Source organism: Parambassis ranga, chromosome 7 (assembly GCF_900634625.1).
Source record: "Parambassis ranga chromosome 7, fParRan2.1, whole genome shotgun sequence".
Classification (NCBI taxonomy): Eukaryota; Metazoa; Chordata; class Actinopteri; family Ambassidae; genus Parambassis; species Parambassis ranga.
Genome location: NC_041028.1, coordinates 19,870,991 through 19,883,356, shown reverse-complemented (window position 1 = coordinate 19,883,356; position 12,366 = coordinate 19,870,991). Strand labels below are relative to the sequence as shown.

Sequence of the window (12,366 nt, the reverse complement as noted above, 5' to 3'; positions counted from 1 at the left end):
ATACATTCTAACAAAGATTCGAACATTGCATTCAAGTCCGATTTCCACTACAGTGTCTTTTTCTCTTTCTTGTTCACATACTCCAACACTCATAGTAAAGACAGTGAGGTTTTATACCTACTGTGCATTTTCTGGAATGAACTCCAAATGGCATATTCGATTCTGTTGACAGGTTTTACCAGTTCTGCGCCAGACGTTATCCACAGTTTTAATTTGCAAATGAAAATATTGGACAATGTTGTCATTGCTACCTCTGTAACAGTGACAACGTTGTGTTTCACTATATCTGCTATTACTTGGACTTATAGAACTGGTGTGGTTACATTTGTTTTTATATAAAATATTATTTAAAAAACTCCTTTTCTGGTTTTCACAAAGTCCTACTCTACATCATACACTCAACAAAAATATAAACGCAACACTTTTGTTTTTGCTCCCATGTTTCATGAGATGGACTTGAAGATCTAAACTTCATTCCAGATACACAATATTACCATTCCTCTCAAACATTGTTCACAAATCTGTCTAAATGTGTGATAGTGAGCACTTCTGCTTTGCTGAGATAATCCATCCCACCTCACAGGTGTGCCACATCAAGATGCTGATCTGACATCATGATTAGTGCACAGGTGTACCTCAAACTGCCCACAATAAAAGGCCACCCTGAAATGTGCAGTTTTGTCTCACAGCAAAATGCCACAGATGCCACAAGCATTGAGGGAGCGTGCAATTGGCATGCTGACAGCAGGAATGTCAACCAGATCTGTTGCTCGTGCATTGAATGTTCATTTCTCCACCATAAGCCGTCTCCAAAGGCGTTTCAGAGAATATGGCAGTACATCCAACCGGCCTCACAACCGCAGACCACGAGTAACCACACCGGCCCAGGACCTCCACATCCAGCAGGTTCACCTCCGAGATCGTCTGAGACCAGCCACTCAGACAGCTGCTGAAACAATTGGTTTGCATAACCAAACAATTTCTGCACAAACTGTCAGAAACCGTCTCAGGGAAGCTCAACTGCATGCTCGTCGTCCTCATCGGGGTCTTAACCTGACTCCAGATCGTCGCCGTAACAGACTTGAGTGGGCAAATGCTCACATTCAATGGCGTCTAGCACGTTGGAGAGGTGTTCTCTTCACGGATGAATCTCGGTTTACATTGTTCAGGGCAGATGGCAGACAGCGTGTGTGGCGTCGTGTGGGTGAGCGCTTTGCTGATGTCAATGTTGTGGATCGAGTGGCCCATGGTGGTGGTGGGGTCATGGTATGGGCAGGCATCTGTTATGGACGAAGAACACAGGTGCATTTTATTGATGGCATTTTGAATGCACAGAGATACCGTGATGAGATCCTGAGGCCCATTGTTGTGCCATACATCCATGAACATCACCTCATGTTTCAGCAAGATAATGCACGGCCCCATGTTGCAAGGATCTGTACACAATTCTTGGAAGCTGAAAATGTCCCAGTTCTTGCATGGCCAGCATACTCACCGGACATGTCACCCATTGAACATGTTTGGGATGTGCTTGACCGGCGTATACGACAGCGTGCACCAGTTCCCACTAATATCCAGCAACTTCGCACAGCCATTGAAGAGGAGTGGACCAACATTCCACAGGCCACAATAGACAATCTGATAAACTCTATGCGAAGAAGATGTGTTGCACTGCATGAGGCAAATGGTGGTCACACCAGATACTGACTGGTTCTGAGTCCCCAGACCGCCAATAAAGCAGAAACAAAATGCACATTTCAGGGTGGCCTTTTATTGTGGGCAGTTTGAGGTACACCTGTGCACTAATCATGATGTCAGATCAGCATCTTGATGTGGCACACCTGTGAGGTGGGATGGATTATCTCAGCAAAGCAGAAGTGCTCACTATCACACATTTAGACAGATTTGTGAACAATGTTTGAGAGGAATGGTAATATTGTGTATCTGGAATGAAGTTTAGATCTTCAAGTCCATCTCATGAAACATGGGAGCAAAAACAAAAGTGTTGCGTTTATATTTTTGTTGAGTGTATATTTACCAAGGAACTGCCATTTTTGTGTGATATCTTGTCTGCATAATTTAGTTTTTTACCATATTGTCACCATATAACTGGGATTAGAAATTTGTTAGTGTAGTTAGTTTTGTTAGTGTAGTATCAGCCACAGCCAGAAGCTTCTTTTTAAAGTGCATGGTTCTATAAGGTCTATAAGGTCAGCCTACCGTATGTTTGTTCTTGGAAAGAAACCACATTCCTGAGAGTGGAGAGTGAAGTTCCAGTCTGTGTCGCTGTTTCTTCTTCTTCTGTGTGTGTGCGCATGTGTGTGTGTTCTAGGTTCAGAAGAAAATAGATACATTTGTGTTGTTTTTGTTTTTTAAATGACAGGAGACATGAAAACATGCAAACAACTCTGTGAAATACAAAACAATAAGAAATATTAAGTAAGTGTAATAATGAGCTGATGAGCTGGAATTGTGACCTACTAAACCTATTCCGTTTCTCAATATGCAAACGTGTCTGTACTTTGCGTATGAATCTCTGAATCGCAAAGGACTCGCTTTCCCATGGTGCTCTGCTGTTAAGCAATACGTTAGGACGTTTTCCACCGATTGTTGATGACGGTGGCAGACGGCGCGGGGCAGTTAGCTGAGTGCTGTTACTGGGAGGAGAAGTACCAGCTGAGATAAACCTATTTCTTTGGCAACTTGCTCTCGAAAGACACAAGAATGATAAAAGAAGCAACTCACGCAGAGGTTGTAGGGAAAACCTTTGAACTACACGAAAAATAAACCAGGTTCGTGAACGCCTCTAACATTGTTTTGAAGGCCTGTTGCTAGCTACGGGAAATCCTCGGGCTGGCCCGGTAGATACCGGCCAAAGAGAGAGCAGGGGGCCAGGACTGGAGCTCCAGGGACTGGTTTCTTTATACAGGTTTTTCTGACGCTAGCTGCCATCATTACATTTCAAGACATAACGTCTGCTGCTGTCGATGCTGGACATACACCTGAAGACCCTTTCTGTTTGACAGCAAGCTAACCTCAGCTGCCCTGTGTTTACAGCCTAATCCAGACAGGATCCTCTGAAGAAGTTGGGCATTTGTTTTAGTCAGGATTTGCATACCTGGTTCATTACACGAACGTTTGTTAACAGTCATTTGCAAGTACTCGTACTACTTTTACGTCCACAGCGGATGTAGGTCGCAGCTAGACCATCACATCTTACAGTTTGTCTTCTCATAAAGTTTAGCTAGCTTGGTGAACTGAAAGAAACAGTGTGGTTTCTTGTTTTGTTGTTGTTCTTCACTCTCAGATAACCTCTAAAGGTTTCAATTTACCCGTCGGATTTCTTCACGAAGGAATAGACCCTCACTGAGTTTATTACCAAAGCTACCTTTGACCCGTGGACAGACTGTATCCCGGATGAAGGCTCACGAGATTGTGTGGATTTTGATGCCGTCAGGACTTACTGGTGTATCCTGTTCTGCTTGGTACAATTAATTTCAACAGCACCCACGACTGCAATTAAAAAAACAACTGATTTACTTTCTTGGGTCTGTTTGCTCAAGGAGGACCTTCTAAACAGACAACCATGAATCGTTACCTGCCAGTGGCACAGCAGCACTTCCTGGCTGCCCTTGCCAGTACCAGCGTTGTAGTGAAGAGTATAAGTGCAGTGGTGGTTCTGCTGTACCTGCTGTCATGGGCTGTTGACACTACGTATGCGCTGGGGGTAACCCCTGGCTACCTTTTTCCACCCAACTTTTGGGTGTGGACGTTGGTAACCCATGGCTTAGTGGAGCAGCATGCATGGGGTGTGGCAGCAAATGTGGGGACAGTTATGGCCTGTGGACGCCTATTGGAGCCATTGTGGGGTGCTCTGGAGCTCTTGATATTTTTTGCAGTGGTTAATATATCTGCAGGCATCCTGGCAGGTCTCTCTTACCTCCTCACCTATGTGGCCACTTTTGACCTGGACTTCCTGTTTGCTGTGCGTGTCTACGGAGCAGCAGGATTCCTGGGAGGGGTCCTGGTGGCGCTGAAGCAGACCATGGGGGATACGACAGTACTCAGAGTGCCACAGGTATGGCTAACAAATAATAAAAACCAGTTCTGTGTATTTTTGCCTGTCTATAGTATCAGCTTAATAAGGAGTAACTACACTCCTTATTCATCTGATATTTTAATATACTGACAAAATACAACAATGTTATCAGCAGTGGAAGGCTAACCATGTGCCCTTGAAGTCTGTACATATGCTTACTATTTAGTTTAGGTAAGCCAGAATCTCATTGATGTCTGCATTACATGTTACATGACACAGATACATGTTACATGTAATCATGTATCTGTGTCAGTCCTAGAAACACTTTGTACACCGTTTCGGGCTGAAGAATAGCTTGCATGATTTGGCTTTTATAGCAGTGCCCACAGGGATTTATAGAATCTTAACATGTGATGCAATACATTATACCAGTGCTGTATAATAACTTTTTTATACTCACAATGTTTTAGCTAATGGTTTTTGTCATGGACACATCATTGACATGAACACTTTATGAGCTTTAGTAAGCTTGTAGATAAATACGAATACGTCTCATGAAGCTGCAGGTTTTTGATTGCACCACTCAATCAGCGAAGGTGAAGCGAGTGTACTCAAACAGGTCAGACAAAACCCCAATGAAAATGAACCCAAGAAGCAAGAAATCTCCGAGTGTAAAAGCCTTCAGTTCCCCCTGCAGCCTGGGAGCATTAGCTCCAAAAGCAAGTCAACCTCCATAGAATCCCATGTTGAAATGTCCAGCTTGAGTGCAGAAGTAGACATGTTAATATCCCGGATGGAAGTTACTTTTTTATGACAACTGTACAAGCATCAAGAGCTGGCTGCTTTCATACCTGCTTGCCTACCTCAGCTCCACTCTCACGTCCCACATCTTTGGTTGTAATCTCAGAAACTGGTGCAGCATTGTGACTACATCCCCAATTACTTACAGCTCACACTGACGCTGGTCTGCACCCCATTTTAATTCTTCTTGACATCAGCTCAGCCTTTGACCCAGTCGACCATGTCCTGCATTTTGTGACCTGGATTGGTTGTTGGACCCAGCAGAGGGCTAAATTGGGTTTCTTCCTGTTCCTTATTTGCTATCATGTCCTGCTGAAATTATAAACTGTATGTCCTATATTTACAGTACCTGCAGTTACCCAACACCAAATGTGATTAGGATTTCCCCCTAGGCCAAAACACTAGCATCTTAATGGGGTCAGCAATCTTCAAGCAGGGTTATTTTTTGACTTCAAAGTTGCCCTTTGATGCTAAGAGTGGTGCAGTCTTGTTTATCCAGCTCACACTAAGATGAAGTCGTTCTTCTCTTTTGTAGACTTAGGAAATATCATCTGTGCTTTTATCTTTTCAGCAGGATTATTGCTGGTCTCAGCAGGTGAAACATACAAATACAACACATTGTTGTCTGGCTTTTTGTAGGAATCATATTACACCAATCCTTGCTGTCATTCACTGGTTACAGTTTGAAGACATTACCGATTGTAAAGCTCAGGATCCTACCTCTACATGTGTTACTCCATGAGTTCTCTAAATTGATTTTTGTTAACCTTGCTGATGTTACCTGCTGCTTTAGCTGCCCGTATTCCTGCAATTTGTGCTTGTTGTGTAACTGTAATCGCCCTTGTCTCAGCTGACCTGTTTAGGAAGTGAACTCTATTGAACTGAAGCATTTTAACTGTAACTCTTTTCTGCCACCCTGGCATGTAACCAGCTATTATTTGGTGTTCCCATTCCTGAGTGTTGCTGACTTAACTGAATTGTGGGAACTGTCAGACCCAATGGTAGCTGCCCTAATGATTTTTCTTCACAACAACTAAACTCTTTTCTCACTTCCATTTTAGGTGAGACTCAAAGCAGCTCCAGCTTTGGTCCTCCTCCTCCTCGCCATTCTCCGCTTGTCTGGGCTGCTTGACAGCTCTGCACCACTGGCTGCATACAGCTATGGGGCCTTGTCCAGCTGGGTCTACCTGCGCTTCTACCAGAGGCACAGCCGGGGCCGTGGAGACATGTCAGACCACTTTGCCTTCGCTAGTTTCTTCCCTGAGGCACTGCAGCCAGCTGTGGGACTGCTGGCAGGGCTTATTCATGCAGCCCTGGTGAAGATGAAGGTGTGCAGGAAGATGGTCAAGAGATATGATGTGGGGGCACCCTCATCCATTACGATCAGCCTGCCAGGGACAGACCCACAAGATGCAGAAAGGAGGAGGTGAGTCAGAACAGTGCAAATTAAGGTAACTTCAGGCAGAAACGCCAATCGCAGGCTCTGTGGGAGGCTCTGACCATCACCAGTGGAAACAGCAAGCTTGCACTGTCAGACCTGTCAATCAATGTGCTCATGCCCATGATGATGCATGATTTCAATTTTAAATATTTAAAACTAAATTAGTAATAAAGCTAATAAATATTAAAAAAGTCACCCCCAGTACAGTTGTCATAACAAGGCAACTCATCAATAGAGACCCGCTGTAAACTAGTAATTAGTAAGTATTCTTGCTTATTTCAGCAAGACAGTGTAAAACAGGGGTCTCTAACTCAACTTACCTGGGGGGCTGCGGGGGTAGAGTCTGGGTGAGGCTGGGCATCAAGTATTCTACAAAAAAGGGTTTCAAATATTTCCAAAAAAGTACAACTGGTCCAATCTTCTCAATTTCTTATTAATGACAGGTCAGCACATGAACAGTTCTTCAGAACATAGAACCTCAGAACCTCTTAGTTAATCACGTTCCAACCACGTGACCAAGTTGGCACCAGAATCTGTCACATGCCTGAGCTATGGTAGCCCATAAGAGATAAAACAAATAAACGCACAGGGCAAGCCTCAGCAAATAAGTGTGTGTGAGAAAAATGTGCGGGCCGCACTTACACTAAACTTTGATGTCAAGTGGGGGGCCACAGAATATTGGCCCGCGGGCCGCAAGTTAAGGCCCCTGGTGTAAAACTACTTAAAACAGCATGGCTCTGCGGTAAGAGCCATTTAGACCTGCTCTGCTTATTTCAATCAGACATCAGTGAACATCCTTTTGCCTGTTCCTCCTAGACAACTGGCCCTGAAAGCTCTGAACGAGCGTCTAAAGCACGTAGAGGACCAGTCCGCTTGGCCCAACATGGATGACGAGGAAGACGACGATGAGGATGAGGTCAGAACCGATATGCAGCCACTCCTGCCTCTGGGTGGCCGTGACTCCTCCTCCTCAGTGAGAACAGCTGGGGGACCCAACAGTGCCTCCTCATCTTCAGCATTACAGGGCAGTGGAGCACCATCCTCAGGTGGAGCACAACACCTGGAGCCCAGCATTATCAGCTTTGAGGATGCAACTTCTAGATCATAGCAAATAATACACATGTGTAGAGATACGCACGCTCTGTTTGGTGATACTGGAAACGACACGAGTGTTTTCACTGTCTCTGACTAGTGTATGAATATATCTGGTGACAGTGACTAGGCTTACACTTGATATTACACAAAACATCTTTAACCAGTTCATACATGCACTCACACTGTCACTGTCATTGTGAAGCCTAAGAGACTGTACAGTGCTTTCAGTTCAGACATGTTGGTCGTCAGTGCTCAGTGTAGCTGAGAAAACCGAACACTTCATCCTCCTTTCTTTCTGTATCAAACTGAAAGTCCCGTCCGGACCTAATCCAGACAGATAGAGCTCTGTTCACTGCTTCACGTGTTTCTTGCTTTCTGAATAAATTTAAAAATGGGTGTACAATATTCTTTTTTGTAAGCCTTTTTTAGAGCACCCATATTTGTTTGTTTATTGCCTGCCACATGGAAGCTGTCAACAACAGGGACACGTGATGGATTTTTGACGAAAGACTTATCGATTTGGTAAATGTCAGCTTGGTTCATTAATATTTAACCCTGTGTGTAACAGAGAAAGTATGAAAGGCTTGAACCAGAGGAAAGAAGCTGCAGGTGTGTCCTGCTGATGAACAATGATACCGGACTTCAAGGGTTCAGAAAGTGCCAGGTGTGAAGAACTTTCCAGACCAGGTTATTGTACCTGATATCTGTGAAGCCACAGGCAGAAAAATGGACATTAAACATTTAAAACGTTTAAAAAAAAAATCCAGTTTGTGTTGCAGTGAAAACAGTCTGAACAACAAAAACATACTTTTGTTTCCTTAGAACTGATGCCTGGATGATAATTTTGTTTTATACATTATGATCTTAAAACCCTGTTTTCAAATGTGAACAGAATGCAATGATCAATAAGCAGGTCATGTATACACTCTTTATTTGAAAATAGTTTCAAAGATAACAGATATCGGTTCCACTATGTTAGCATCATATTTGAAAACATTTGGGATATAATCATTGGTTGATTGGTATAGAAAGACAAAAATGCTGATGTTAAAAGCCAAGTCACCTTTGGAATGTATTACAATGTTGTGTTTGCATCCCAAGACAGCAGCAGTTTGTCTCTTCAGTTACAACAATTGTTAAAAAAGAAGGTAATCCAGCACAGTAGTACACATGCTAGCTGGATTACCTTATGTAGCTTTCAGAAAAACAAGGTTTCTGAGTGTCAGCATTTATATCTGTCTTTAATATGATGATTGCATTCTGTTCTGTTTTTTATTTCCAGTTTATACGGTGTCTTGGCTCAAGTGGAAATGGGACTGTGTTTTCTTTAGGTTTCAGGCCTATGCTAATTCTGTACCCATTTACACATTCTGAAATTGCAAGCAATATATAAGCAGTTGCTAATAATAACTCGGTGTATGTGATACAATGCTTGTATCTGCTTGATTTTGCTCTGCACTGATTGGTCCTCATGCTGGTACAGGTTTCCCTCTCTCATTCTTTTGCACTTGTAACAACGTTCATTTCTAAAATCGCAGTGCCAGGCATGTGCAGTGCCCAATATTTTTTGAGGGAGATAGACTGATTCATCTCTATAAAAAAACACCTTTATTTTGTGGACAGTCAGCACTGTGGGTGTTGCATTCTATGGTGGTAACAATCAAATAGTTCTATTTCTCACCTGTCTTTTTGATTAAAGTCATTTGTAACCAATAAATTATTTAAAATGTGAAACAACAATGTGAGATTGGAAGTGTTTACAAATCAAATGAGAAATTCTAGTGGTCGGATCAGTCAGTAAAAGCCTCCTTGACCCTGCTGGATGACACTTTTGAGGTGTTGCTGCTGTTCGGCTCCTCCTCACACAGGCCTATTAAACCCACAGAAGATGATTCAATTCTGGGAGCTTCACAAAGTGAATGTCCTTTAGCCGTTTCATTAAAACGTCTGGTGTTTCTTTTTGATAATATAATTTATTAATTTTGTGATAATATCTGCCACTGACTGAGCATACACACAATTTTATAAACACTAAATAAAAAAGCAGGTTATTGATCCCTTTCAAGTGCTCCATCATCAGCCAAAACAGCTTTTACATTCATAAAATCTCTTCCTATCTGTAATAAAAGGTCAAATTTCATATTGGATATTGTAAAGCAAGACAAATAACCATCAAAATGGACTTTTTAAAGAAAAGAAAAATGTGAGCACCTTGCATAAACATAATGTGCACTCATAGAAAAGGATTCTTCTCCTTTGCTTTTTTGTTTTTTAGTTGGCCCTATATGTTATAGGCTAATAGTAACTTTACTGAGTCGAATATGATATGAATGGGAAGTGATAAGCCATATTTGAGTAAAATTCTGTGTATTAGATCCTGTTTTTCCCTCTGTTGGTTTGACTGTATTGATATTTTTTGGCAGTATGTTCTTTGTGAATGAATGAGTGTGAGAAGGTGTCTTTCAGGCTCATATCTTAAATCTCAAACTGCATTTGCCATTCAAAGTGTCTACATAAACTGCACTTACTGTCGCCTACTGTTTTTCATACCATACATGTGCAATGCTAGTTGCTCTAGAAGCAGATAATGCACTTAGCTTAGATTCCCAAAACATCCTGTAGAACACTGTGATGTGATGTAATCTGGTAGTTGTGGAATTTTATTAGGGATTATTTGCAGTTAGCAGTCTGAGGTTTCTGACTGAGTCCTGTGAGCCTGATGTTCTGCCACACCACCATCTCCAGCCCTGCCCTCTCTCTTCCTGTCTTTTTACCTGCATTCCCATCTGTCCCGGCCGTAAACGACCTCAAGGAGAAGAGCCGGAGTAAGTGCTGGCCAGGATGTGGAATTATGTCACTTCTGTTCACTCACAGCAATTATTGCAACGTATCCATACTAAGCTCATACACATCTTTGTTGAAGGCCAACCATAAGCATGCTTGATTTTCAAACAGGATGTTTTTATTGGTGTTTGAAAGTGGCTGATAAAATGTGTCTGCCTTTAGCTGGTTATTATCCCCTAAATTAAGTTTAAAAATCTCATTTTAAAGGCTTTTATTTTAACCAGGCAATTAAAAGAGATTCACAATTAAACTTGATATTATGTAGTTCATTTGCTAATCTTGTGGTCAGGATACGAATTCACTGATTATTAAAGCTTTGTGTTAACACATGAAGAGTGATCACTTCATTTCGTAGCACAGTATTCATTCACGTGAAACTTGAACCAAAGAGTAACAATATGTATGGAATATAATCAGTCAAAATGGCTGGATCATCGATTTTAAGACTGAAATACTAAGGTTGTGTGTACATTCCACAAAGCGGGTTCAGATGATGATAGATAGATATTATGGTTATTGAATCTTTTAGCCGCCCTGCCAAAAAAGCTTTTCTTTCTTTTTCTTTTTTTAAATAATGATTGGGACAGTAAAGGCACTGTGGAGGAACACTACTTCTTTATGTTATTAAAGGCTGTCTGTCACAATATTTTTGTTTTCTCTATCCACTGGAGCTGCCGCTGAGACTTTGGTTTTATTTTAAAATTCAGTGCATTTTTTTGACTGTATGAAATAAAGGACAATTGCATAGAATTTCAGTGATTGGACGCATTGCTGTTTTGACCTGTGTGGGTCTACATTTTTATTTTACACAATCATGTTCAATAGTTAGTACCCCTCTTCTAATTCAGTGATTTTTGTTGAAAAACATTATACAAATAAAGTCATTATGGGCTTTATTATAGGGAAATACAACATCAGCTGAACAAATAACCTGTTTGACTGTGCAATTATTTATTTAGCAAAAATAAAATAGCATTAGCAACAGACAAAACACAACATGTTCAATGCTAATACCCCCATGATTCAGTAGCTTGTAGAGCTGCTTTTATCAGCAATAACTTGAAGTAATGGTTTCCTGTATTTTTTATCAGTCCCTCACATTGTTGTCAAGGATTTTTGGTTCATTCTTCTTTGCTGCTGTTTTGGATCTTGTTGCATGACCCAATTTCCACCAAGCAGACAGATGTCCTCACATTTGTCTCTAGAACTCAATGACTGCAAGGTGTCCAGGTCCTGTAGCTGCAAAACCATAGTCAAGTTCAAGTCATCAGACCTCCACCACCGTGCTTGATGGTGTGTTTCTGCTGAAATGCTGTGTTTAGTTTTCAGCAGACATGGTGGTGAACATTAAGACCAAACAAGTCCTCTTTGGTCTCATGTGTCCATAGGACATTGTTCCACAAGTGTTGTTCTTTGTTCAGATGCAGATGATTCTATGGAAGCAGTAAGAGGGAAAGCAGTATTGAACACTTTTTTTTTCCATTTTTGCTAAAGAAATAATGGCACAGTGAAAACGTTATATATTGTTATTATGATAGGTGATGTTTATTATGTTCACACACGCAGACAAATTAAAAAAAATAAACAACAGGTTACAGTTTGATTGTATTTTCTTCCTAATTTGTTTTCTGATTCTGATATTTTTTACCTTGAATGACCATTAGGTGGGGCAGTGAACACATTTTTTCTTCTGTTAATCCTAAACCCAATCCAATATTTGCAAAATTGCAATCAGTTCACTTGAATGTTTGGGTGAAATGCAATAATAAATCAAGATGTTTGGCTTAACAGTCTCTCAGGTCTGGGTTTAACATTATATGCCCAAAAAATGGGGTCAGCTGACCACCTGGATACACTGAAGGAGCATGTTCTTTCTATTTATGGTGTGTTTTGCTGCAAACTTTACTCTGTGGTCCAACTTTCCTCCACATACAATATCTTGGAAAAATTAAGCAACTTGATAAAAAATAAATGTGACATTGTATGGTGGCCAAGACAGGTCACGCTAAATGCATGCTGTAAGGAAAGGTTGGTGGAATGAAATAATTGTGTATGAGTGACATTTTTTTTAATTTGTATTTTAGAATGTGACAAATTTGTGCAATAAGCAAAACAGCAGGTTTTTATGCATTTTAACGGACGACTT

General features: G+C 41.3%; 1 protein-coding gene across 1 annotated transcript; it reads left to right on the top strand.

Annotated features, from left to right (window-relative positions):
- The first annotated feature begins 2,617 nt into the window (after nt 1-2,617).
- Nucleotides 2,618-9,548, top strand: tmem115 (transmembrane protein 115). The gene is made up of 3 exons (XM_028410675.1): nt 2,618-4,078; nt 5,902-6,266; nt 7,098-9,548. The coding sequence occupies exons 1-3, from the start codon at nt 3,587-3,589 to the stop codon at nt 7,387-7,389; spliced, it is 1,149 nt and encodes a 382-aa protein (XP_028266476.1). The 5' UTR covers nt 2,618-3,586; the 3' UTR covers nt 7,390-9,548.
- Nucleotides 9,549-12,366: the final 2,818 nt, after the last annotated feature.

Excerpts from the sequence above, each read along its gene's own strand:
- tmem115 (XM_028410675.1), top strand. The coding sequence starts at position 3,587 with ATGAATCGTTACCTGCCAGTGGCACAGCAGCACTTCCTGGCTGCCCTT. Across the intron at positions 4,079-5,901 it reads CAGTACTCAGAGTGCCACAG|GTGAGACTCAAAGCAGCTCC; the intron begins GTATGGCTAACA and ends CTTCCATTTTAG. Across the intron at positions 6,267-7,097 it reads CAAGATGCAGAAAGGAGGAG|ACAACTGGCCCTGAAAGCTC; the intron begins GTGAGTCAGAAC and ends TGTTCCTCCTAG.